Genomic DNA, 22044 nt, shown 5'->3' on the forward strand with positions numbered 1-22044 from the left:
TCTGTCTCTGTCCCTCCCTCCCCCCTCTCTCCTCTCTCTCTGCCCCTGCCCCCACCACTCATGCTGTGTCTTTCTCAAAATAATCTTTAAAAAAAAAAAAAAGGTTAAAATGGTTAGTTTTATGTTATGTGAATTTTACCTCAACAAAAAAAGATAGGACTACCTCCCAAAAAAGCCTAATGTGTTGTTTGTTTTTAAATTTTGTAGAAGGTAAAGGAAAAATAATGCTTTTGGATGGTTTCCATCTAGGGATACTGCAGAAGAGATGGAAACATCATACGCATGCTCCTTCCCTCAAAGAGTGGTGTGTTCCTCTATATAGCAAACCCAAATCAAAACATTTTTTTCAAAACATTTTAATTTAGAAAAATACAGATTTCCCTTTCCTGTCATTTTTTGATGGCTGTATCTAATTAGATATACTTTACATATCATGAAGTTCACTTATTTAAAGTGTTCAAGTCATGATTTTTAGTGCACTTACAGAGTTGTTCTGTCACATTTTAAGGCAAGCTAAGCCTGCCTTTCACAACCCTCTTATTTTTCCTAATTTATTTTTCTGTAGCCTGCTTGAGCCATTAGCAATTCTCAGATGTGATTGTTTTTAAGTTTTTATCTGTTTTGGGAGAGAATCCCACGCTGAGAAGGGAGAGAGAGTCTCTGCACTAACAGTGCAGAGCCCAATGTAAGACTTGAACCCATGAACCATGAGATCATGACCTGAGCCGAAGTCACGTGCCTAATCAACTGAGCCACCCAGGTGCCCCATCAGATGTGAATGGTTTTTAATATTAAAGCCACTAGTATTAATGTGGGACTTTTTGAAATGCCAGTATACCATCTGTCCTTCTTATTTGCAGGTTCTATATTTGCAAATTCACCTATCTGCTAAAATTTATTTACAGCCTCAAAATCAGTACCTACAGCACTTTCACGGTCATTTGCAGACATGCTCAGAGTGACAAAAATTTTGAGTTCTCTGTTGCACATGTTCCCAGCTTAAGGTGGAACCTAATGACACTGTGCCTTCTTATTTAAGTTCTCACACTGCAAACAAGGTCCTTTTCACAGTCTGTTAAGGGCCATGTTTTTCGTATTTTATGGGGGTGTGATCTCACTGATCACAATGGGTTCCGAGTGTAACTTTTAGTGCTGTGTAGTGTCCCTAAGCACAGGAAGGCTGTGATGTGCCTTACAGAGAAACTATGAGTTAAACAAGCTTCGTTCAGGTATGAGTGACAGTGCTGTCAGCTATGATTCAATGTTAATAAATCAGCAATATATATTAATAAGGTGTCTTTAAACAGAAACATACATTTAAAAAAAGGTTATGTCTTGATCGGTTGACAAAATTGTTGGGACCAGAGGCTCACAGGAACCTAACCATGTGTTTTCCCTTAGGAGCAGTGGTTCAATATTTACAAAGTGTTTACAATGACTCTATAGAATATGACTACTCCAAATAATAAGAATAGATTGTATATAATTCTTCATAATCATTGTAGGCCATGGGTTTGTTCACTGATGCAAGGTTGGTAATGATGAAATGTCATATTTATTTTGGGCAGATAATGAGCATCCTTGATAAAATTTCCCTTAATTTTTTTTTAAATTTTTTTTTTTTTGAGAGAGAGAGCACGTGAGCAGGGGAGGGGCAGAGAGGGAAGGAGATACAGAATCCAAAGCAGGCTCCAGGCTCTAAGCTGTCAGCACAGAGCCCAACATGGGGCTTGAACTTGTGAACCATGAGATCATGACCTGGGCTGAGGTCAGACACTCAACCAACTGAGCCAGCCAGGCACCCCGATAAAATTTCCCTTAAAATAGTAGTTTTCAGACCAGGTTAGAACAGAAGACTCTTTCACAGGGATGAGAATGAGAAGGAACCTAAGCAAACCAGGCTGCACCTTTTAGTCACCTTTATATATAACGGTTCTGCCCTTAGCTGTGATGTATTTGGGAGTCTTCTCTAAGATTTCACAACTTTAAGGGGAAATTTTCTTTTTGAAAAGGAATGCTTTGTGTAAGTATGAAGCCAAATCATAGCAAGGCAAGGAAAAAAAAAAACCTTTTTTCCACATGCTCGCAACAGTTTTATTGAATGATGCCAGAAAAAGCTTAGCTTTTCAAAAATAATTATTTCTTTATCTCTCTATCCATCTGCCTATCACATGATTTAAAGGAAATGCCTGTTTGCCTATAGAGTATTTGCAAAAAAGGCAGCATTTATATTTGTGAATGATAAAGATCTTGTTTTTTAAGAAAAATACAGTCCCTAGATTATAGACATGATTACATATTCCCAAAATTTAAGTAATTTTTCTTTTTACCTCAGTATCATGAGGTTATATGTACTCCAGATCTTCCCCTTTCACTGATACCTAATGAAGAAAACCTTGACTCTCTGCTCTGGACGGTGGAAATATATTGCATGTCAGAGATCAAAGGGTCACTTTTTGCAGTTAACATTCCCATAGTAAGAAACTTAGGAGACTATCATAGAAATCAGAGTTAAATACAGTGTACATTAGGTTTTGCTGCTTTAGATACCAGGTAATTAATATCTTGTTAAGTTGCTGGTAAACATATGGTAGCCTAATGAGTACACTGATAACCTACAGTGACCAGAAATACCACTTGCCCTGTAGTGCCCTTAATTGTACTAAAAACTGGTCACAGCAATGAGAAAGCTTAAAAAAAAAGCCCTTGGTCAAACTAGATTTTAATAGATTATCCTCTTTTCTCCTTTGAATTAGTATATGGAAAATAATTCTTTATTCCGTAGTGCAAAACAATCAAAAAAAGTTATCCTAAAAGTTGACATCATGCTTTTGCCTTGCCGAAGAACATCTCTGTTAAAGGTATTAAGACAAAAAAAAAAAATTATAATCCTTTTTAAAGCAGATGCACCTAAGTATAAAGAGTGTTACTGAAAGCATACTAGAGAGAAAAGTTTGAAAATTTGGATTTGGTTGGAGACTTCTCATTTTCTGTCTCATAGAGCCAAACTTACTGAGTGGCACTGCCCACAGTGTGAACAGAAGAGGCGTAAAAAGACGAGACCTGGACATCGAAGAGCTTAGAGAGATCCTTTCTTCTCTCTTACCTTTTGTGCGAATTGAACACATCTTACCTATAAACAGTGAAGTCCTCAGTGATGCAGTAAGTGTCTTTCTTCATTCATCCCTTTCATGAAAATAAAATGTACCAAAATGTGCAGGCTTATCTTTTTTTTTTAATCATCATACATAATTTCTACTAATAAGAGTACCGTGAAACTGTGAAGTCCACGAGGACAGAGACAGACGTGTTTTGCACCATGTCATGTCCCCAGTGTTGGCCACTGGCACAGCTAAAGGTTGGGTGAATGAGAGTTAAGTGGGGATAGCAGTCTCACTTTTTCAAGAGGATAGTCTCCAGGGGAGGTTACTTCAGCCATTTATCAGCGTAGATCAAGTAGATCCTCATTCACAAAGGAAAGGGTAGAAATTACCTTTGGAGACTTTTCAAACACAGCAGTATATCAGGGAGCAGGAAGGAAGGAGATTGGTTTAGTGTGAAAAGGATGATAGAATCTTCTGATTGTACTTTAAAGATTAATGGAGCTGATCATGTTACTTTCATAATTTTTTCAAAGTGAATTTTTTAAACCAGTAATTGCTTGAATTAATGGATGTGAAAAATAAATATTATAAATATTGTATACAAATTGGCTTATAACGTTAGTGCATTGTTTATAGACATAGTTTTTTCAACTGCTCAGAAACATAAAAGTCATCTGGAAAAAACCCAATAAGAATTTTTTTCCATTATATACAAATGTTTTATTTTTTTAATTTTTTTTCTTTCCAAGTCTTTATTTAAATTCCAGTTAGTTAACATACAGTGTAATGTTAGTTTCAGGTATAGAATTTAGTGATTCATCACTTACTACCAACACGCAGTGCTCCTCACAATCAGTGCCTTCCTTAATTCCCATCACCTATTTCACCCCCACTCACATCCCCTCCAGTAACCGTCCGTTTGTTCTCTGTAGTTAAGTCTGTTTCTTGGTTTTCCTCCCCTTTTCCCCCCCTGCTGTTTGTTTGTTTGGTACGAATTTTTTTTTAAGCTCTCTCAAAAGAACATAATGAAGAAAGGATAACTCTTCCAGAATTTAAAATACATTATAAAACTCAAGGGGCGCCTGGCTGGCTCAGTTGGTAGAGCATGTGACTCTTGATCTCAGGGTCCTGAGTTAAAGCCCCATATTGGGCCTAGAGCTTACTTTAAAACAAAATAAAACAAAACAAAACAATTTAGATATTTAATCTGTGATGATAGAAAAACAGACGAGACAAAATAGCTGGGAAAAAGATCCTAATTAATACATAAGAGCGTACATAATACATAGTGTACATAATACATAGGTGCGCCTAGGTGGCTCAGTTGGTTAAGTGTCAAACTCTTGATTTCGACTCAGGTCATGATCTCACGGTTTTGTGAATTTGAGCCCTGTGTTCGGCTCTGCGCTAACAGAGCGGAGCCTCTTTGGGATTCACTCTCTCCCTCTCTCCCTCTCTCCCTCCCTCCCTCCCTCCCTCCCCCCCTCTCCTGCTCATTTTCTCTCTCTTTCAAAATAAATAAATTTTAAGAGAGAATTAAACATATAATAATCTATCAGAAATCAGTGAATCATTGCTAGACTAGCTGATGAGCTAGGGGAAATTTGTTTAAAGTTAAACCCTCATTTCACTTGCACACAAAATTAATCCCTGTTAGATTGAAGAATTAAATATTAAATCGAAATATGGAAAAACTAGAAGGAAATGATTAAATATTTATGGTATTTCTGATTAGAAAAAATGGTCAGTCTCACTAGTAATCACACACACCAAAGAAAGCAAAATAAAGCCATAAGTTACCATTTTTTTCACCTATTAAGTCAATAATTTTTGAAATAATATTACCATCCCGTAGGGGAAGCATAGCTGGTACATTAGTAGCATTGTCCTTAAATATTTGGAAATAGCTTAAATGTCTAATAACAGAAAAAAATAAAAGTAAACTATAGTATGACTACTCAAAAGAGTATTTTGCTGCCCTGAACAATAGTCATAAAGACTAATACAGCAACATGAAAAATGTTAATGGAATATAATTTTAGAAGTATACAAAATAATGCATTTTTATGTATTCTAGAATTCAATTCTGTAAACACCCATTTAAAAAATACTGGCAGGAAATATATCAGCATTATTATGGTTGAAATAGGGTTACGAGTTTTTGCCTGTTTCCTAAATACTATCTAATGCTATATTTTATTAGTTAAAAATAATTTTAACTAATGCAGCAATTAGACATTTATTATATTTAATAAGATTAATATTGGAGAAACGATGTTTGGTTTTGTTTAAAACCTAGGACACAAACCAAATTGAACTCTGAATTTGGTTTAGAAAAATACTTTAGAACTTTTGTTTAGTAGAGTTAGAAAATACCTATCTCTGGGACGCCTGGGTGGCTCAGTCAGTTAAGTGTCTGACTTCAGCTCAGGTCATGATCTTGCGGTTCATGAGTTCAAGCCCCGCATCGGGCTCTGTGCTGACAGTTCAGAGCCTTGGAGCCTGCTTCGGATTCTGTGTCTCCCTCTCTGCCCCTCTCCCCACTCGCACTCTGTCTCTCTCTCCCTCAAAATAAATAAACATTAAAAAAAAATTTTAGAAAATACCTATCCCTGTTCTTAATTCCATGCTTCATGCCTAAGTCCCCAGTGAAAGTTTGCTTAGTCATGCTGTTAAAACCTTAAAACACTCTTAGTGTGTGTGGAGTGCTTTTACCTCATGACCGCCTCACAACCACCTTAGGAGCTGTAGGTACTTGATTTATTTTCTCCCAGCATAGACACGGAAACAACAGGGCCACCACGTATAGATGTGCAGTGTTCCATCTCCAGGGCCATCTAGAAGCCCTTAAAGTGAAGCTCAGATAAAAGGACATGTCTGCGGGGGCACCTGGGTGGCTCAGTCAGTTGAGCATCCGACTTCGGCTCAGGTTCCTGAGTTCAAGCCCCACGTGGGGCTTACTGCTATCAGTGCTGTCAGTGGTGTTAGCCGGCTTCAGATCCTCTGTCCCCCTCTCTCTGCCCCTCCCCTGCTTGTGCTCTCTCAAAAATAAAACATTCAAAAACCAAAAAGGGACATGTCTGTGGTCATGCAGCTGTTAAATGGGGAGTTAGGGTTTCGTGTCAAGTCTTCCTTCCCCTAGAGCTCCCGCCCCTAACCACCATGCAGACTGCCTGTCTCCTTGTACTGTAGATCTAGGCCCAAGATGTTCCTTTGTCTTTTGGGGGGAGGGGGGAGGATGGAATCCATGTCTAGATGAGTAAGGAAAAAAATAGAATTTGGTTTTCATTAAAAGTTCTGAAAACTGGTCCAGCTCATTATATTTGTAATTATTATAGCTCTTCTTTTAAAAACATCTTTCCTCTGTATAGAGAAAAGTGGTAAATTGTAGTACCTTTTTATTGCTGAATTTTTGAAATATTGTTAAACATTAGGAGTATTTTGAAATTTAACATCTATTCCTAAATTTTTACGATTTATAGGCATAATTATTTATCTTAGTAATATTCTAGTTCACTCAAATCTTCAGTTCATCTAAAAAAAATTTTTTTTTCCAAGATGAAAAGAGGCTTGATTAGTACTCCTCCATCAGATATGCTTCCTACAACAGAGGGTGGAAAGTCAAATGCCTGGTTACGGCAAAAAAATGCTGGAATATATGTTCGTCCTCGACTATTCTCTCCATATGTGGAAGAAGCAAAGGTAATGAAAATCATTTTAAGTTATTAGAGTGCCTTTTATGAACTATGATTTGTGCTTATAAGCACAAAGATATTCATTGTGGCATTGTAAAAAATATTTAGAGATAGCCTAAATATTTGATAATAGGGAAAGTTAAAGTAAACTCTAGTTTACTCACCAGAATAGTTTTCTGAAATGTTTAATTATCAAGCATGTCTTTATAACTTAGTTTATATTAAATTGCATTTTACATTTTTCTTATCTTAGTTGTGTTGCAAATTGTTAATTTGGAAAAAAATTAATTTTACGGAGATGATTGTCAGTATTTTGTGATCTTCAAGATGGGAATAATGTTCTGAAAAGATTGCACACATTTTGTCTTTCTTAAACTAAAGAAATGACACAATTTCTTGCAAAATGCTTCTGTAATGGCTTTTGGAAATTATATTTTAGTTTCAGAATATGTACATAAAACTAAGACAGTTTCAGGCTTTCTAAGTAAATTATGTATTATAATATGAAGAACTCCAAGAAAATACGGTAATGTGAAAATGGAATACTGTGATTTTTATTAGCTGTATTTAGCCATGAGAACTTTGAGACAGCCTTTTGAGGAACTGGCACTCTTTGATAGTCAGAAATCACCATTAAGCTTTCTGAAATAAATTAACAGGGAAAGCATTGTTTGGGTATAGAATTAAGTTATCTTAAATTTTTTCTTTTTTTGATTGTCGGAGTTCCTAACTTAAGATATGTGAAAGGATTGTGAGAAGTTAATTTTATTGACTAGATCGATAATCTATCTCTTACTGAGTAGTTGACACTTAAATAGTCTGAAATCGGGAAAAAAGCATAATGGTTGGGTCTCGTCTTTCAGAAATAAGTTCAGTCCTTAACAGCATACAAGTATCACAGCCTTTACCAGGGTTGCAGCTGATGATAAAAGGTCTGTAATAAACTACCTCGCACTTGGCTCTGTCTCAGAATGGGGCAGCAGGGAGCTGATCAGATAGTCCTCCTGGGACTTCCCTGTTCCCAGATGGCTGTACCCACACTTCATAGATAATTGCCCTCAGTAAATGTGGAAAAGGTTTATACATTACTTCATTTTGGACATTCTGCAGTTGAAATTCATCTGAAACTAACTTAACAATTGGGTTTATATATAGATCTGTTGAATTTAAAGTTGATCTTCAGTATTTTATATTTTGAACATTTCTTGTTGGATCTGATATTTAGCCCATGTATACCTTGTTTTCTTTATAGTAACTTTAGATATAAATTACTTCTGATTGATTTTATACCTTCCTTCAAATTTCAAATACTTCAATTAAAAGCAAATTTTTCAGAAGGTGATTATTTCAAAGATGCTGCAGAAATATTTTTTAAAAATTAAAGAGGTTGGGACGCCTAGGTGGCTCAGTTGGTTAAATGTCCAACTCTTGGTTTCCGCTCAGGTCATGATCTCACGGTTGTGAGTTCAAGCCCCGCATTGGGTTCTGTGCTGACAGTGTGGAGCCTGCTTGGGATTCTCTCTCTCTCCCTCTCTCTCTGCCCTCCCCACTCGTTCTATCTCTCAAATAAACTTAAAAAAATTTTTTTTAAGAGCTTTTAAAAAAAATTAAAGAGGTAAAGGGGCTCCTGGGTGGCTCAGTCAGTTAAGTGTCCGATTCTCGATCTCAGCTCAGGTCTTGATCTCAGGGTCGTGAGTTCAAGCCCCGTGTTGGGCTCCACACTGGATGTGACGCCTACCTAAAACAAACAAACAAACAACAAAACTAAAGAGATAGGAGTTCTTTCTCCTTTCATTATTTTAAAGCTTCATACACTGGAAACAATAAATTACTTCCCGTTTTATATGCTGAAGGTAATAATCTTTCTCCGGATGTGATTTACAGAGATGGTTGACTGATACTCTTCATATTGAATTGTTCTTTCAGTCAGTGCTGGACGAGATGATGGTGGAACAAACAGATCTTGTGCGTTTGCGAATGGTTAGGATGTCCAATGTGCCAGACACGCTTTACATGGTTAGTACCGCCGTGCCACAGTGCTGTCACATGATGAGCCACCAGCAGATCAGCAGTCACCAGTCAAGCCCTCCTTCAGTCGTAGCCAATGAAATTCCAGGTGAGGCAGTAGCCTTCTGTCAGGCATTTATATTTAAATGAATAATCTGATCATTTTTGTAGCCTTTTTTATATGTGCTCATTCTCTCAGCTTTCCAAAATTCATTACTCATTGTTTTCATAATAGGCTCGGTTTTTTGTTTCATATTTTATTTTCCAGTAACAGGTGTATACAGGTTTTCCGGTTAGCACAGAGTTTCTCAACCTTAGCTGTCTTGACATATGCTTTGTTGAGGGGGCTGTCCTGTGCACTGTGGGGTGTTCAGCAGCATCCCTGATCTGCATTCACTAAATGCCAGTAGCATGCACACACACACACACACACACACACACACACACCCCTTTGTGACAACCCTTTGAAAACATTTTTATGTTTCTAGACATTGCTAAATGTGCCCTGTGGGGCAAAATCGCTTCCTGTTGAGAACCACTAGTTCAAAGGAATTCAGATTTTTCATCACCATAAAGCATTTCTCACAGAAGACTCTTTGAGTTTTAAACTTGTATCTTTTGAGTCTAGACATGTCCCCTGAAATGTTATCACTGTTGGTTTCCTAGAGATCCATCCAGCTTCCCAGGATCTGCTCTGTGAATTCTGTTGGTAGTGCAGGCTTATGTGATGACTTTGAGGAAATCGACCCTAGATTGAGATATAACTGTTATATCCAAAATTTTCTGAGCATCAGGTGATGTTGACTTTAACCAAAGGGCTCTAGTGTCCATCTTTAAGGTAAGAAAATGCACAGTGATCTGGGGGGTCAGAGATTTACAGCTCTTGCCAGTTACTACTGCAAAATTGAAACACATTGCAAACTGTATAGCGCTATTAGAAATAGCCCCATTCAGGTGCCTGGGCATCTGACTTTGGCTCAGGTCATGATCTCACGGTTTGTGAGTTTGAGTCCCGCATCCAGTTCTGTGCTGATCGCTTGGAGCCTGGAGCCTGCTTTGGATTCTGTGTCTCTCTCTGTCTCTCTGCTCCTCCCCTGCTCACTCTCTGTCTCTCTCTCCTTCAAAAATAAATAAACATTTAAAAAAAAATTTAAAAAAAAAAGGAAAAGAACTAGCCTCATTCATTTTCTGCTTATAAATATTGTTTCAATTAAGGATAAATTAAAAAAAAAATAACAACTTTTAATTGAGCACATTTTATTCTGGGACTAATGTCTGATCAGTTGTTGGCCTTATCAGATTTGGCCACTAGTGACAAAATACTGACTGTCATTTATTTAAAGTATACATTAGACAACAGTATGAAGAGAAATGTTTCTGTAGCTAATTTATGCAGATATTGAAGCTACAGTAATTAGCCGGTTTTTATCAGCTCAAATTAATACAATTAAATAGCATAATTTAATCTTAGAACTAAATCTAAAAAGCCCAAAGACATTCACAATTAAGTACATTCAGAAGAGTAGGACTTGTTGCCTTTCTTGTCTTGCTTTAACAAGACCTGGCCCTGTTCTGGTGTTATCTGATACTTCCCTCTTCCTTGCCCACCACACTCTAAGGAAGGCCATGTAGCTTATTGGAGAAGACTCATGGGCTCATATCCTGGCTCTGCCACTTTTATGTGACTTTGGGTAAGGTTACTTACTTAGCATTAATTTCTTCATCTGAAAAATGGATATAATGTCTCCTTTCTAGTGTTGTTAATGAAGATTCAAGGAAGTCCCATGAGTAAGATGCTTAGGAGTATGCCTGGAACAAAGTAAGCACTCAGTAAATGGTCGCTCCCTTTCCCCAGAAATAATAACCAGTGGCTACTCTAGTCAGTTTGTCTCTTAGATATAGAAGACTCCATCCTCGACTCCCCACCCTCTGCTATAGCCTTAGTCTAGGTTCCCAATTGGCGTTCCTGCCTCTAACCTTACTCCCATTCTGGCCTTTACACCAGGACTCGGCAAACATTTTCTGGAAAGGCCATTTGGTAGATACTTTAAGTTTTGTGGGCCATGCAGTCTCCATCACAACTACTCAACTCTGTTGTCAAGAGCAACCACAGACGATACGTAAACAAATAGATGTAGCTGTGTGCCAGTACAACTTTATCGACAAAACAGGCAGCAGGCTTGATTCAGCCTACAGGCCGTAGTCTGCCAACCCCTGCTTTACACTGTTCTCAGAGCACGCTTTCTGTCACCGCCCTGATCCTGTCCTTCCTTCCCCTGCACAAGGGAGTACCTGTTGTTCACAACATATAATTTAAATTCCTTATCGTAATATGCAGGCTCATTCGTGATCTGTTCCTACCCATCTTTCTCGCCTTCTCTCTTAACACTACTCCTGCTTGTACCTATGAACCCTGAGTTCGCTAATCCTGCCAGCTGCTTGTGCCATACTCTCACCTGCGTGTTTGACACATGCCTTGTCCTTCTGCTCGAGACACATACCTTCACTCTACTTTCTTTACCTGCCTGGGTTTTCTCTCATTCTTCAGGACTCCACTCAGGATTCCCCTCCTCCAGGAAACCTCTCTTGCCTGCCTCCATCTGAGGTGGACCCTTCCTCCACGTCCCGTCAGCATCCTTCACATGTTTGCCTTTGTGACCACTTAGGGCCTGTGCTCTACTGCTTTACTCAGTTTACTTCACTAAAACTAGAGCTCTTCGAGGACAGGGATCATATCTTTGATTCTGAGCACCCCAGTACCCAAGCCCAATACCTAGCACATAACCAGGACTCAGAAACTTATTTGAATAAAAGAATGAATATATTTAAAAGATTTCTGAAATACCCTGAGGTGTAGAAGAGAATATATGCAAGTAAAATTTTAGTTAGGTTGTGAACTAAGAAGACAGTTCAGTAACTGTTTCGTATTATCAGCAGCATTTTGAGCACAGTGAAATTTTATTAAAACTTTAAAAAATAATTAGAAGCACATAAATTAGTATTTTCCAGGAAATTAAAATTCTAATGCAGAACAACACAGGCCTTCTTGCTTGTGCTCAGTGGGGGACCTTTGATGCAGCTCAGATATTTTGCCTACAGAGTGTTTTTCTTTTTTCAGTTCCTCGTCTTCTCATTATGAAAGACATGGTTAGACGTCTGCAGGAACTACGGCACACTGAGCAAGTGCAGAGAGCCTATGCACTCAACTGTGGGGAAGGCGCCACGGTCAGCTATGAAATTCAAATTCGAGTGTTAAGAGAGTTCGGTCTTGCAGACGCGGCTGCAGAGCTCTTGCAGGTGGGGATGGCATTCGACTGTGTGAAATAGGGAGCCTGTGCAGGTGGTATTTCAGACATTCCAGGAGCCCTCCCAGCACGCATCTGCTTCTTAGTGCATGCCCTTTCACTGCCTCATGGGTCTGGGGTAGCCTGGAAGTCCCCCCTGGGTAGAGGCGGGGTGTGGAGTAGATGGAGCACATGGGCTCTGGTGGGAGAGCTGAAGTTATAGTTTGGCTCTGCTGCTCACCAGTTAACTTGGGCCACTTAACCACTCCCAAGTATCCGTTTCCTTACCAATAAAGTGGATGCTGTGAAGACGAGAGGTGCTGTATGTAAGCAGCTATGTCTCTTAATACCTAATAGGCCTGCTAAAAGTTAATGGTGTGCATGCCCATCAAAGGTGAAAAAGGAAGCAGAAAATTCTGACCTTCCACTGCTCTCTGTCCCTCGTTGGGTCTCTAGATTTCGGGTTGTGGCCTACTACCAGACTTAACAGGTCTTCCAGATGCCCCTCTTATTCCTCTCCCCTCCTCTTCCGTATAGTAAGAAATTTTTGGCATGATGTTGCAAATCCTATAAGCACGAGAATCAAAAACTGAATGTGGGTTTTTTGTGTGTTTTTTTGTTTGGTAACCAGCATGGGGAAAAAAACTCCCTTGTGACCAAGTACAGGAGCAGGAGCAGTAGCATTGGTTTTGCAGTGAAGGAAGAATGTGTAAAGTAGTCTGCTCACAGCCACTAAATCAGAACCTAAAGTAGAATTTAATTTTGTCTGGTCAAGTGATTGAATTTTTTTTGCCACTGACTCTAGACTTGTTTAGCTGGAGTCTTCAAAGGGGAATGTGGTGCGATGTTCTTAGGCAAGGGAGCAGGCCACTTACAGGTTCTTGATTTTCTTTTTTTTGCTGTGGATTCCATCCATGAAATAGTCTTGTATACTATACATTTCTTTCCCCCTTGACATTCTAAACTGTATCTTAATTTGGTATCTTAAATTGCATTAAAGTTTTACAGATTAAGTATTCTTACATAATGTTTATCAAAAGGCTCATAAAACTGAGTTATATGTAATAGGTAAGGATTAGTATTTTATAGTTTTTATTTCAGACAGAGTGCAGATGTTTTGTAAGAAAGTTCTAGGAGGATCTTTACTTGTATGCCTTTTTGTCCTTTGGTATTTAATTTTATTTTCTCAGCAAAGACTCATTTGAATTAGGTTTTATTTCCTGCTTTTGCATTATCACATAATCTTGCAGGAGATTACCAACCTGGTTGCTGGAATATTTAGTTAAGCTCTTCTCCTTGATAGCTGTATCTTAGGCTATAGAGACTCCACTCTATCCTTTTGTGCTTTTATTAAGGTAAATTTTTCTTGGGCTTCTGGCCTAGAGAAATAATGTTGTGCCTTTTACTCTTGCTGAATGTGGTTTTCTTAGGATCTCACTTAATGCTCTCAGCCTGTAAATTTCTATCTAGAAAATTTGCTGATAAATGTCTTGTTTGTTTAAATCTTTCAGAATCCTCACAAGTTCTTTCCGGATGAACGTTTTGGGGATGAAAGTCCGCTCTTGACAATGAGACAGTCTGGGAGATGTCGAGTTAACAGTACCCCCACTGCAGAAACCATGTTTACAGATCTGGACTCTTTTGTGGCCTTCCATCCACCCTTGCCCCCACCGCCACCTCCGTACCACCCCCCAGCGACCCCAATCCATAACCAACTCAAAGCAGGCTGGAAACAAAGACCTCCCAGCCAGCATCCTTCGCGTTCATTCTCTTATCCCTGTAATCATTCACTGTTTCACTCCAGAACGGCCCCTAAAGCCGGCCCCCCTCCCGTCTACTTGCCAGGTGTTAAAGCAGCAGCACCTGATTGCACCAACACCACAGGACTGGGGAGACAGACTGTGGCCACCGCCGCCACCGCCACCACCTCAGCAGCAGTAACTTCTGAGAAACAAGTGGTAAGTTAACATCTCACTAATTTAGGGCAAATAAAATGTTCATGGAATATGAGAGGCGGTTTCCCTGACTCCAAGAGCCCTAGTGGGACTCAGCAGTGCCCAGAAGTATTGCCACCAAGCCGAAAGCGTGGACTCCAGGACTATGGAGAGAGGGAGGTAAGGCCAAGTGAGAAGACAGGAAGAGAGACAGGGTGTGTGGGGAGGGTGGTTGGCACCTTCCTTGTCTTTGTGTTCATTGTAGGTACTTAGAAGGGATGATGTTACTGGGCAGTGCCACTGGATGCTCTCGGTTTCACGATGCTCCATTCAAACACACGTCTAGAATCTGCCCTAGCTTCTCTTCTATAGAATCTGCTCTTCTACCAAATGCTTTGATGGGGTAGGAAAGGAAAGGTATTTATAGCTAAGTGTACTGTCAGGAGCAATGTGGCAGAAGATTCCCCATTCAGAAAGTAGATGGATGATCGGTCCTCATGCCTGCGTCGGCCTCTGGCAAGCTCTTCCGTCAGGAGGCTCATTTGACTAGGAACCACAGTAGCTAGCGTTAATAGCTAGTAAATAAAGTGAGGACCTTGCTCAGTTTTGCACTGAATGAAAGGTTGAATTTCTGTTTACATAATACCTCTGAAAAAAAATAGTGATTTTTAAGTCCTTCTGCTCAGTCACACATTATCAGTGGCCTTCAATAGAAAAACAAAAGAGGGGTGCCTGAGTAGCTCAGTCGGTTGGGTGTCCGACTTTGGCTCAGGTCATGACCTCATGGTTTGTGAGTTCGAGCCCTGCGGCAGGCTCTGTGCTGACAGCTGAGAGCCTGAAGCCTGCTTTGGATTCTGTGTCTCCCTCTCTCTCTGCCCCTCCCCCACATGCACTCTGTCTCTGTGTCTCTCAAAAATGAACAAACGTTAAAGAAAAAAATTAAAAAAAAAAAAAAGAAAAACAAAGGATACATATATTAATTCAGGGAATCTTTATTAAAGTGTGGCTTTTGGAGGGGTGCCTGGGTGGCTCAGTCAGTTGAGCGTCCGACTTCGGCTCAGGTCATGATCTCGAAGTTCATGGGTTCGAGCCCCGCGTCAGGCTCTGTGCTGATAGCTCAGAGCCTGGAACCTGCTTCCGATTCTGTGTCTCCCTCTCTCTGCCCCTTCCCTGCTCATGCTCTGTCTCTCTCTGTCTCTCAAAGATGAATAAACATTTAAAAAAAATTTTTTAATACAGCTTTTGGAATCTGTGGACTAGTGTACACCTTGGGTCAAATTATATTCTTTCCTCACTTTATACCCTGCTACCTACTCTCCCACCTGTCCTCCCAAGCCCCTAAAAAAAGAAGAAGCAACAGAGGTCGATAGTATTTGATAAGGCAAGTTCCCATCCTGTTGGCCCAGCCCTTGGTTTTACAATTACAAAGTTCTATTTTTTTTCAATTTTATTTTATTTTGAAGTTTCTTTTCAGAAAGGACAGACGTGCACACGATCAAGGAAGGGGCAGAGAGAGTGAGGGAGAGAGAATCCTAAGCAGACTCTGCGCTGTGATCACAGAGCCTGACTTGGGGCTTGATCCCACGAACCGCAAGATCATGGTTTGAGCCAAGATCAAGAGTCAGACCCTTAACTGACTGAGCCACCCTAGTCCCCTTACTTTTTATTTTAAATAAAATTCCTTTTACAGGTAATTTATTTGTATGTTTGTCGCAGTCTCTTTTTTTAAGCTTTTGTTTTTAAGTAGTCTCTACACCCAATGTGGGGCTCAGACTCACAGCCCCAAGATCAAGAGTCACATGCTCCACCAACCCAGCCAGGTACCCCCATTACAGTCTTGATTACGATAATGAGAAATAGGAAACAGCCTTCATATCAGCAGTGGGAGAATGGTTAAGTAAGCCATGGCTCATCAGTACAGTGGAATAATAATCTCAAAATTTAGCCACAGATTTATATATGCACTACATTTTGTGAAGATTAATATATGTGCAGAGAAAAAAAAAGTGAGAAATACCTTAAATTGTTAATGGTGATTATCTCAGGGAAGGTTAATGTTTTTGTTTTTGGGTTTTTTTGGCTTCTATGGTTTTCTATATTTTTATCATTCTTAAAACTAAGCCTGTATTACTTTTATAATGAGGAAGCAAAATCAGTGAACATCAGTTTTACAAAGAGGGTGTCATGGGCCTTTTTCTTTTAACCTCTCTTCCTTTATCTCTGTTTGCAGTGTACCCAACCTGTGCTAAACGATCTAATGCCGGACATTGCCATGGGTGTGTCCACACTGTCACTCAAGGACCGGAGGCTTCCAGAACTGGCTGTTGACACAGAATTAAGCCAATCAGTTTCTGAAGTAGGACCAGGGCCTCCCCAGCATCTGTCGTGTATTCCACAGAGGCACACACACACGTCTCGAAAGAAACACACGCTAGAGCAAAAAGCAGATGCTCGAGAAAATCAGCAGGAATATCCGGATTTCTATGACTTCTCAAATGCTGCTTGCAGACCTTCTACGCCTGCTCCTGGCAGACGCACCCCCTCCCCTTCGCAAGGTGGATATTTTGGTCCCGATTTGTATAGCCACAATAAGGCATCACCAAGTGGCTTAAAGTCAGCCTACCTACCTAGCCAGACCTCTCCTAAAAAGCAGGAAGAAGCTAGGAGAGAATATCCACTTTCCCCTGACGGGCATCTACACAGACAAAAGAATGAGCCAATACACCTTGATGTCGTTGAGCAACCTCCCCAGCGGTCAGACTTTCCTTTGGCAGCCCCAGAAAATGTTGGCAATGGTCCAGCCCACGTCAGGGGACGAACAGCAGTAGAAACTGACTTGACTTTTGGGCTGACTCCCAACAGACCCTCACATTCTGCATGCAGCTCTGAAGCTCCGGAAGAGAGACCCAGTAGGAGACTGGCCGACAGCGAGTCCCTGGGCCATGGAGCTCAGCGAAATTCCGATTTAGAAAGGGAAGATTCAATAAGCAGGGGAAGGAGGTCACCAAGCAAGCCAGACTTCCTCTATAAAAAGTCTGCCCTCTGAGAGCAACCTCCAAGTCGTCTGTGCCTGAGATGTGAAACATCCCATTTTATGATGTAACCCAACAACTTAGAGACCAGTTTATTGATGCCAGCGAACTGTTTCACATTAGTTTATTCTCGTTTTTGTATATACATGTTTATTAGACATGGCATGCTAAGAGGGTTATTTTGAATGCTGCATCTGTCTATTTTGTGTTTGAACAATTATGTGGGGAAGCATTTTTAAGAGCAAGCAAGCTGGCACTTTTTTTTCTCTTTACAAATGATGGGATTTTTTTTGCACTTGTACATTTATTTTATCTGTGTTGATTTTATATCAGTATGTTACACTTTATTGCCACATTTAAAGGAACTGTATTTTCATACTTTTTTGCATTTTACCTTTCATCTACCAGTTTCCACGTGCATTGGATTGCACACTAAGATGTATTTTCTTATGAAATAGTTCTGTGTTTATTTTTTAATTATAGAAATTCCAAAGAACAGCACATCAAAATGCTCCTCTCTTTTCAGTAATCGTTTTAGTTCAGAAATCTTCCTGCTCAGTCTCCATAAACCTAGTATCATTCTTTCTTACTTAGTAAGTCTTTGGGAGCTGGTCTTCATTCCTCCAGCGGGAGTCCAATCAGGATCCTGAAGTTTTCTGGTTCCATAAAGAACAGAAAGGAGCAAAGCCTTTTGTGCCCAGGCTTAAAGCTCTTGCTTTGTTCCCAGTGTGGACGCTGTCAGAATTCCTGCGAATGCTGGTAGTGTGGATCAGCGTATCACTAGATGAGGTTCTAAAGACATCAGATTTTCTGGAATCCTAAGGCAGTGGAAATAACGAAGTGACTTAAAGCTTGCACTACGGGATTTCTGGTTCTGAGCTTCGACTCTCCAGCTGAGGACTGCTTGCTGCCTTCAGTTGTCTTGCTCTCTGTGGGAAAAAAAAAACAAAAGGGCTTCAGTCTTATGGATGTCATTTGGTGTTTGTAAGCCTATGTTTTCTTTTAAATGTTTTTCAAAGTGTGTCTGAATTTTGGTGTCCTAAAAAAGTTGTTGTAGAACGCATAATGCTTTGTCACCAAAAAAAGAAAAAGAAACCTTTATTTTTTTTCTTTTCCCAGTGAAACACTACATGTCCTACTTGAACTCCATTGGGGGGCGCTGGTTTGGGATTTTACTGAACCACTGAGCACATGGGATCTTTTAAGATCCTCTCCCTTGGAAGGGCAATGTGTGAGCTAAGGACTGTTTTTTTTTTCTTACTCTCCAGTGTAAATATATTAGTATTTGAGTTTTTAAATCACTTTAACATTATTTGAGCATTCACTTTGTATTTTTACAAACACATACACACACAGCCGTAGCACTTAGAAGAAAAGAGACTTGCTGAACATCCCCTCATATGAAGGATGTCTGGGAGCCTCTTTTCTGCGTATGTATATATATATAAAACTATGAATCACTCACACTCACTCTAAAACTATGCAGGGCTAGGGAGCCTTTACAAGCTACCATATAAATGAATTACATGCACTTTTAAGTAAATAGGTTTCTATTGGGTGTCAACAACTCTGATTTCTCCCGAAGCTGTAGTTTCTCTTACAGTCTTTCCTACTTCACCCTGTGGATATACACTCAGGAATAATCTGACATTTTAAAAAATCCTAACAGTCGGTAGTCTCAAAGATGAGGAACTCGTCAGTCTATCCGCATACGGCCAACCGTTGCCCCGCGTTGTGCTGCCCGCCGAGTTGGCTGCTGCTGGCGTGCTCATCGATGCCGGCGGTGGTGCGCACTGAGCTCCATGCCTCCCGGAGCGAACACTCAGCCCCTGGGAGGTTGGCTAGCTTCGCCTTTGAGGCTCCCTTTTTTTTTAGAGCTAGAAAAACATAGGACTCTGTTCTCATTTTGAGGAGGTTTGACTCTTTATAATAGATGATGGTGTCTTTTGAAGCCGATCTCATTCTGTCTCCAGAAACAAAACTGTTAATTCCATCATATTCCTTAACGTGTATTTATATACATGTCTTGACATAAATTACTTTGATGTAGTTTTAGATTTCTATTCTGAATTCAGACCGTACCACGCTAGTACCGCAAATAAGAGTGAGTAGGGCTAATCTGGGTGGGAAAAAGCTTTCTCATCTCTGACCTGTATTTTTCAAAATGTTAGATAAGAGCTATTTGACGTCACACGTTCATTTTTCTGAAAATGTATCAAATATTCTTTCATATTCCCCAAACATAAAAACAAGTGGCCACTGTTCCTACTTTAATTTATGAAGTTTGCTTTTACTAATTTAATAGCTGCTCTGACTAAACTGTGTGTAGAGAGGAACTGACTCTAACCCATGGGATTGTGGACTGGTGAGACTTTGCAGAAGGTAAGCAGATGTGGCTTGTGTGTGTTCGGGTGGGCGACAGTGGACTTCTGATGTACCTTGTGAGGCGTGGTGGCCGGGGTAGGTGAACAGCTGTGTGCCTCTGGCTTTGGAACCCACCTCTTCAATCCTTTGTAATGCGAACCTGGCACTAAAATCTTCTAATGCTGTTGTACTAAGATAAATGTGAAGCCTGAGTAAGATGGCTCTTAGAGAAAAAAAGCGTATGTAGAATATAAAATTTGGGACCTGGCGTGTCACTCAGTTTAGAAATTTCATGAGAACCAAATCTCAGAAAGAATACCAGATCTCCTCTTGAGACCGTGGACAATCAGGCCATCAGACAATCACCTCCCTCGGTGCCCACTGTGTGACAGTTTAGAGAACTACCGTTTAGCCCCTGGAGCAGAAAGAGAAGATCCATGTTTCTTCAAGATGCTGTTGGTCTTTTTCTTATATTTTTGTCTTAGTTTTGTGATTTTGATGGATAATTTAACTACAAAGTCACCTGTGGCTCGAAAAGAAATAGCATGAAAGGCAAAAACGATCACTGAAAAGCAGCCATTTGAGTTTTCCACATATCACGGCCTTTGTCCCATCCCCCTTAGCCTTCTCCAGGCATACATCCTAGACCTAAGCTCTCCTGGCATTTCCAGAACCAGTTGGATCTTCAGGATTTTTAACAAGTTCTTTGTATTTGAGTCTTTTTGTCGAACTGTCTGTGAAACTTTACCTATTCTTGGTTTTGCGTCCTCAACTCTTTTTATTACAAGATTGCCATCCTTTATTGGATTTTCTTTTGGTTGTTTGTTCACATTCTGGCATTGGACGGTCCTTGTCCATTTGAATGAGGGTGATGATGCAGAGTGTGAAGGGGGCAGTGTGGGGGCGGCAGGGGCTCCCAGCCGACCCCGCACCAGTCTCTGGAGGGGAAGGGTTAATATTTCTCAGTAACTACTCAGCAAAATAGGTATTTTCGTGATGTGTCATCCTCCTTTTAGGGGGAAACGTGTTTCATGAAACACTTCTAAGACACTTGTTTTGCAATTCTAAGGCATTCATGTTTTTCGCTTAGGAATGAACTCAAAGGGAAATGACTTTTTTTTTTTTTTAATTATTATTTGGTTGACTTTCAACTTTTCAGTTGAAAGTTACTATTACAGCAGCAGTGATGGGTGCTATTCCCGGTTCTGCAATGGTTTACTTTGTCTACTAAGTGGTTTACTTTCAAACCTCATTACACATAACCTTGCTAAAAGAGTTGCCGTCACACACTAAAAGGTATTTGACTATTTTCCATGGACACTGTCGTATGAACAATGTTTTATGAACTGTTAAGTTGTCTTTTTGTCCTGGAGATTGCAATAGCGGTTGCACAATTGTTTTATTGGCAAGTCTTTGGGTTTTTTTTTTTTTCCTTCTAGAAAACCCTCAGACCATGTGTCAGCCTTCCACATTCTGAATATCATAACGCTGTGGCCGTTTCTAGAAAGATGACTTACAAGTGTGTGTCTTGAAAACAGCCTCTCGTGTTGGTGTGTTTACGTGGGTTCTAAGAGACGAGGTAAGCTCTGGAAGCTTCTTTGTGTACTACACGTGACCGTGTATCCGGGTTCCATGGGCAGGTGGTGTGGGATCCTGCTCTTAGATGGGGTGGCTCAAAGATACAGATTCCTGAATTCCACTTGCCGTTTGTGTACCACATCTATACTTCAGAGAGGTGGCATCTTCTACAACACTGCATTTCCTGTGGTTGTGCTGTTACTGCTATGAAGTCAAGTGCCTTCAATGCTAAAGGCTCAGAAATTTTTCTTAAACGGATTTCATGTCCTATGCAAGTGTTTTCTACAACCTGCATAACCAGTACTTTGTAAAACTTGTTTACGCTTCAATTGTACATAGTGTTTTTTAAAGAAATATATAGTATTTTTATTTAGGTACCTCCAAACTTGAATTCGTCTGTGTGAAGCATTGTAAAACGATACATTTCTCTTTTGAGTATCATTACGGTTGTACAAAGGTTTCCACTGGTTCTATTTTTCTACTGTTACTAATAAGCATGTAGCACTGACTTTATCCTACATATAGTTGGCATTTCAAATAAACGGCTTGTATAGAACCTGCTGACTTGGATAGTCTGTTTCAGCCCTGTAGCACGCAATCCTCAACTTAGGGGTGGGGTGATGGTACCACCCCAAGGGTAGAATTGGGAAGAAAGGTGAATGTCCCCTGTGTCTCCAGGGTTTCAGTCCATCAGGGGCTTTTAAAAATTATTACGGTTTTCTTGGAATACCACATTTTCATCTGAGTCAGATTCATTCTTTTACTTCACTGGGAAATTTCTGAGAGATTTCAGCTTACAAATTGTAGCAAAGTTACTTGCACAGGGGTCTCCAAAGGAAGTTCTGCATCCTGACCGCATGAACCCCCGCCCAGAGTGTGCCAACCACGGTGGTCGGTTACTGAGAGACCCAGATGTGTCCCAAGACTCATAGGTGTCCAAGCGTCTGCACTTTTTTCTCTTTCAAACTAGGGCTCCTTCATATTTTTCAATTTGAAAGGGTAATGGAGTCATGATCTTGATGATCTTGACTAGTTTTCTGAAAAAT

At 40.0% G+C, this 22044-nt stretch overlaps 1 protein-coding gene across 5 annotated transcripts in view; it reads left to right on the top strand.

Moving 5' to 3' along the window:
- The window catches only part of BTBD7 (BTB domain containing 7), an 86754-nt gene extending 65200 nt beyond the window's left edge, over nucleotides 1-21554 (top strand). For 3 of the 5 annotated variants that reach the window (XM_049612256.1, XM_049612257.1, XM_049612258.1), the window contains 6 exons: nucleotides 3002-3162; nucleotides 6663-6806; nucleotides 8726-8915; nucleotides 11925-12103; nucleotides 13602-14048; nucleotides 16255-21554. In XM_049612256.1, the coding sequence (XP_049468213.1) occupies nucleotides 3002-3162; nucleotides 6663-6806; nucleotides 8726-8915; nucleotides 11925-12103; nucleotides 13602-14048; nucleotides 16255-17070 (1937 nt within the window). In that variant the 3' untranslated portion in view covers nucleotides 17071-21554. Of the gene's footprint in view, nucleotides 1-3001; nucleotides 3163-6662; nucleotides 6807-8725; nucleotides 8916-9472; nucleotides 10916-11924; nucleotides 12104-13601; nucleotides 14049-16254 lie in introns of those variants that run through there. The other 2 variants (XM_049612259.1, XM_049612260.1) reach the window with 2 other exon arrangements.
- Nucleotides 21555-22044: the final 490 nt, after the last annotated feature.

The sequence above is a fragment of the Panthera uncia genome (genome assembly GCF_023721935.1).
Source record: "Panthera uncia isolate 11264 chromosome B3 unlocalized genomic scaffold, Puncia_PCG_1.0 HiC_scaffold_1, whole genome shotgun sequence".
Classification (NCBI taxonomy): domain Eukaryota; kingdom Metazoa; phylum Chordata; class Mammalia; order Carnivora; family Felidae; genus Panthera; species Panthera uncia.